Genomic DNA, 5,935 nt, shown 5'->3' on the forward strand with positions numbered 1-5,935 from the left:
TTTTCTATTATTCCACTCCAACACATTAATTCTCATTGTATTCTTGAAAAGTGATTGTACATCTGTATTTCCTGATTGATGTTTAGAAGAAAGAAAGAAAGAAAAAAATCCTTCCTTATCTCCATGTCTGCCTGCTCAGGGCTTTTTTTAACCCCCCCCATTAGCTTACTCTGCTTTGCAGTATTTCTGCTAAGCTTCAGCCTCTAACAGGTGTGAGCAGCTCTGTGTTTCTGGATGGTTTAGGATGAGCTATGTTGGTTCCCTGCACAGTGTGTGCATGCAGGCTGCTGGAGTTGTTACGTGGTGGAGCAGCGTAGACCGTGTGTAAGGCAGGCAGCAGCTATGGTGCAGCAGTGGATGGAGCCACGATCAGCACGTGTAGCACAACCCTTTTTCTTTTTAAAACCAGACAAGAGACTTCTGTAAGAGCTGTATGGGGAGCAGAAATCTTATGGCAGTGCACAAGGGGAAATGTTTTGCTTATTTTTAAATACTGACTTTGAAAGAAAATAAAATTGCTGGCAAAGCTAAATGTAATTGTCGTTCCCTCAGGGAAGCATTTGCAACTAACTGAAGTGTTCCTACTTGTAAAGCGAGACTGCTTGGAGAGTGCCTAAAGGCTATTGCAGTGTAGTAGTTTGTACTCCTTCAGTGGACTGTATCAAGTTTGGGCTTCCTAGGGTATTTAAGTACAAAACACATGGTAGAGAGTAGCCTGTTGTGGCTGACATTATATATATATATATATAATCTCCCGCTTTTAGGGGAGCGGCTGTACTGTAATCAGCTGATTAAAAATCAACCCTTTGAGTCATGGCCAAGGCAACAGAGCAAGTAATTTCTCAGATAAAACAACTTGTGTCTCAAGAGAATCTTAGATAATCTCATGTTCTGGAAAAGCATGAAGCACCACCAGCATTCTGGATTAGTGGTGGTTTATGAAGCTAGCTTTCGTTAAATGCATATTGTGTGATAAATCCACTTAGTGCTCTGAGCAGAAGAGTCTAAACCTCTGTGTTGGAATGGGTCATATCAAACCTGTTTTCTATTGGAGGGTGCCAAAACAAAGCTAATGTGGAAAGACCAATAGATAAGAGCAGCAGAAGGGAGAATAAGTTCTCCTGTTGTTTCCACAGAGGCATTAACTTCATACCTTTAGTACATGCATCCCAGGCAGATTAAATCAGCTTGTGAAAGGCTGAAGACAACTGATGTCTATATTTTTGTAAATGGCTGGTAACTTATACCCTTGCTGAGGTGAACTTAATATAAAGATGCGAGTCCTTTCATTTGTATGAGGTTTAGAAAGGCTGCTGTTCCCTTCTACTGATGCTGACTGTTGAGCTGGTTGTGTTTACAACCACAACTCTGCAAAGGACTTGCCCTATTGTACCATACCAAGACAGCTGATGTAAGTCAATGCATATAAGGAGCAGAAATAAAGGATTCTTGAGAAAGCAAAGAAGTGCCTTAATTTTCTGCTCCATCACTATCCCTGTTAAAATTTTGCTTAATGCAATAGCCTGCTATAAGGAGAAAAAAAAAAGCCAGGAAGATGATCTAATAACTTAAGACAACATGTCATAATCATCCAAAGCCTGGAACTTACTGTTCCTGGGGGTTAGCAAGACAAGAGAGAAGCTAACAAGGGTGTGTGGGGAACAAAAATTCACAGAATTAAGGACAGGACAGTCACTATTTTATTGCATTCAAGTCTTGGTAAGACAAGCATTTACAGTAACTTCTCTGCCAAAGGGCAAAATAAATTGATTGCTTAGACAAATCTTTATTAAAAATGACTACTATAACACAGGCTAATTGAAAGGATAATAGACTGTAGCTTCAGTACTGCGGAGCGCAACGTGGGATAGCTGCTCTTCTGAGAGGAGCTGTGGAGGTGCATGTATACGTATCTCATGTTTGCATCCTGTAGAAAGTTACAGTTCAGCTAAACAGTAAGTACCATTTCCTAGAGCAAGGGCAATGACTCTTTACAGGTTCTAGTCATGCACTGCAAGACAGATGGGGCACACTAGGGATTGGAGTTTAAAAAACAAAACATAGCCCCAGATGTAGCCTCCATCAGTAGGATTTAAAAGAAAATAATATTGGTAGTAACAAGGGCTACTCTCCACAACTTGCTTTTTTTTTATTTTTAAAGCACAGATTTGAGTACAGAAACCTGCAAAATAGTCTTGACTCATACTCACTACAGAGGTGGAAAAGCTCTATGCCATCTCAGTAATTTAACAGGAGTGAGTGCAGTCTTCTACGGAACATGATTTTTCTTTTCCTTTCTTTAAACCAGCTCTTGCTATTTCTATTTAAAAAGGAAGACCTGGCTGTGCAGCTTTGTGAAGTGCTGGCTTTTTGCCCAAAGGACTGGCTACTGCTTCCCAGTAATGATTTTCTTCTTTATGATCCTGCTGGAAATCTTTATAACACCAATGATGGAAAAGAAGCCAATTTTATTACAAGTACTGATACTGACTGGCTGGCTCCTTTGGAGAGTAGTAGACTAATACACCACACTTACACTCTGTCAGCACACAGACTTGGCCTACTGCTTGAATTCATGTGGTGCCACTAACACACATCATTCTGTTTTCTTACTCACATTCAAGTGAGTGCTGCTGTCTTTATCACGCAAAGATGGTATAGCCAGTGTTGCAAAGTAAGAAATCCAAAACAACATTTATTAAGAAACCAGAAAGGCACAACTGTGTTCACTTGCAGTGGGTGACCTGAGTTAGCAGGGAATTTAATTCTGCCTTTGGCTACTGTGAACAGAATCCAGCTTTGCAGGTAGGTCTCTCGACTAAGAGCAAAATGTTTCTCTATCGCCAGATTCAGCAACATTTAGCTGCCTCCTCCACAGCAAGATTAAACAGACACAGCATCCACAGAAGACAACCAATACTCTAAGCAGACAGAAGTGAACCAGGCCCTTCTGGTCCTGCTCAGTGCTCATTAAAGTATTCAGTGAGCACATCCATGAGCTCCTGCTTCTTCCCCCCAGCCTTCAGCCTAAGAAGCTTGCATGCATCCTTCAGGTAAGGTACAGTGAGCTTGCCTAGAGTGCCCTTCTGCACGTGACTCCGCAGGTCATCTTCTGAGATTTCCACCTTGGGTCTCTTCTCAGTTTTACCATCAGAAGCTAGAAAGAGAAATTTTAGATCGCTAAGATTTTAAAAAGTTTCTCAACAGAAAGACATTAAAGCTTCTAATACATACTACAGTTAATGGCTGTTTTCACATGGTACTTTAACAGTGACCCACAGGCTTAGTTTCCACATTTTGTTTTAAGAAGTATGTGCCTGTCACTACGTAAATCCTGTAGCATTTCATCAAGAGGAATGACTTCAAACTCAAGTATGAAACTTTGTGTTCTGACGGAAAGATCACCCCCAAATGAAACTTTTAAGGGATTCTCATCTAGACAGGAGAATGCAACTATTTCACAGGGTAGTTCAGCTAACCAACACTCCCACTTTATGCAGAGTGTTATAGTCTCCCAAACTACACAGGTACTTCAGTATTACTTAGACATTTAGCCCTAAAGATGCCCACCTTGGACCTGCTAAACAGCCCATGCATAAAAGTCCACTTCCTCACCAAGAACACAAACAGAAAACACAAATTATTTTACTACTCTGTCATAAAAACCCTAAAGTTATTAATAATGATGATTATTATAATAATAATAATAAACAAACATATCTTGCAGTAATTTACCCACATTGCTTCCTATACTTCCCTGTTTTTTCATTATGTAGTTTCTCATTCCTGCAGTTCTCCAACTGGATACCGCAATATCCTCTACTCCCTAAGAATCACCACTGGATATAAATCCACTTTGTTGTGGAGATGAGTAGAGTTATTGCACAAGCAGCTTCTTTAAACCATGAGACAAACTGAGAAGGCAGAAGCCCCTCAACAATGAACACAGACACCACACCGCAGGTCTGCACCATCATTACCTTGTTTTCGCTTTCCAGCATTCCCATCAGGATTGTAGTCAGGGGGATAAACCAGCTGCTTAAACTCCTCCACCAGTCTGCCTACCCTGCGGTTTATCATGTCAGCCTTTGGCACTGGCAAAAGAGAAAGATTCGCTCTCTCAAAAACAGTGTGATCACAGGAAAGTCTAAACAAGGCTGTCACGAGATACAGTTGTGCTTCTGTAATAACTAGCATGCAAGCGTGCAAAATGCAAAAGCCTATGTTACGATATTCACCAAAGAGAAATTTACGGCTCTTGGTAATATCAAGAGTTTGTATTTATACATATGTAATGGATTTGCACATATCTCTGGATGGGAAATAAATACACAGAACAAAACTTACAGGTTGGAAGTGATCTAAAAGATCTCCTCTACCTGGTTGCACTCAGGTCTAATCTCAGACATTTAAAATATAACAGGTTACTGTCTCTAGTTTGAGGCAGAACAGCTTGTTTCTGTCATGTATTTGTACAATATCTAGTACAGGGACCTGGGCTATTTCTAGGTATCACTCAGAAGAGACAAGTAATTACTCTAACACTGTTCCTGGAGTACAACATAGTTTCAAAAAAGGAACTTCCCCTTCAGGAGTAGGTTTCTATCCTTTATAAGATATTCTTATAGAGAAACTCTCAGAGCCACAAGGTGGCATCATTGCCTCCTAGCAAAATAATTCTCTAATTCTGCTCATTTCTCAGACTGAAATATTAATTAGACTCTTGAAGGGAGGAAATTCAGAGAAAATATTTGTCATCACACAGAAAAGATGATTCCATTTTAATTTTGGAGGGTAAAGTGATCAATTTTTCCTTTATCCTAAAAGTGACAGCATTAGAAAGTAAAGTTTCAACATTTCAGAATGGACACGTCTACAATTCTACAACTTGGAACTGCACACAACTGAAATATTTTTTAAGAAACATTTGGTATTGTAGTAGCACATCTCTGACTTAAAATAAATTCAGGAGCCCTCTACCCCACCTCCCTTAGCACCCACCAATAATTCTCACTTGTAAAATCCTCAGCTTGTTCCGGTTCCAACCTATCCAGCGCCAAAGCCTCCAGATTCCTGAAGTGCTGCTGCAAAACTGGGTTCTCAAAGCTGCCATTCCTGCCAAGAGTCCCCCAAAATGTCAATGCATGCTGCCAAGAAGACAGACAAGACACATAAGATCTGCCACCAATCTATTTCCAAATAAAACTACATAACAATCCATCTCATCAGAAAGATTTGCTTTTCCTCTTTTTGATTCACCTGCTGAAACACTACCCCATCATGGGTCAACCACGTTAGGAAGCTGTGTGAGACTCAGAAAGCTGTGCAAGACAAATGGAGACAGTGGCATTCTACTTTAATAGCAGTTAAGCTGCTTTCCATATACCCAGAAAAAAAATCTCCCTTAAAATTCCTTCATAAAATTCATCCTATCTATAATGAAAAAGGCCTAACTATTCTCTCTGAAGTGCTCTAATTTCAACAATCCAGGTCTGCTCTGCAATAGATTGGCAGAAAGGCAACAAAATGTGATACCTCTGCAACAAATGACAACAGCCCAGAGAACAAGAGCAATTCTATAAAAACCCCAGAATGTGCTACATAAAGCACACGGTGCCTGGGTGTTCAGAATAATTAAGAATAAAGTTTGGACAAAGCTACTGCAAAGGGAAGCGATTTGCATCAAAAATACCTCAAAATCTCAATCTCGTGGACACCACAGCTTAACAACGTATGCAACAGAGCAAGCAATAGTTTTGTGCCACCCGTCCACACACACACCAGTTACCTCCACGTACCTGTATTTGAACCGTAGTTTTTGAACGATTTCCTTCATTTTGTCCACCTGCTCTTGACTGGCTGGCACCTTTTCTGTAAAATCAACATGCCGTTTGTCATCTGCGTACGGTAGGAAAATGACGTGGAAACCTACACA

General features: G+C 40.3%; 1 protein-coding gene across 1 annotated transcript in view; it reads right to left on the reverse strand.

Annotated features, from left to right (window-relative positions):
• Positions 1 to 2,960: 2,960 nt before the first annotated feature.
• XRCC6 (X-ray repair complementing defective repair in Chinese hamster cells 6) overlaps positions 2,961 to 5,935 on the reverse strand; it is a gene marked incomplete at its 5' end in the record, with an annotated part of 12,373 nt that continues 9,398 nt past the window's right edge. The window contains 4 exons of the mRNA XM_010190988.1: positions 2,961 to 3,157; positions 3,981 to 4,094; positions 5,015 to 5,115; positions 5,799 to 5,928. Of these exons, the coding sequence (XP_010189290.1) occupies positions 2,961 to 3,157; positions 3,981 to 4,094; positions 5,015 to 5,115; positions 5,799 to 5,928 (542 nt within the window). The remainder of the gene's footprint in view (positions 3,158 to 3,980; positions 4,095 to 5,014; positions 5,116 to 5,798; positions 5,929 to 5,935) is intronic.

Source organism: Mesitornis unicolor, unplaced genomic scaffold, assembly GCF_000695765.1.
Source record: "Mesitornis unicolor isolate BGI_N332 unplaced genomic scaffold, ASM69576v1 scaffold29680, whole genome shotgun sequence".
NCBI lineage: Eukaryota > Metazoa > Chordata > Aves > Mesitornithiformes > Mesitornithidae > Mesitornis > Mesitornis unicolor.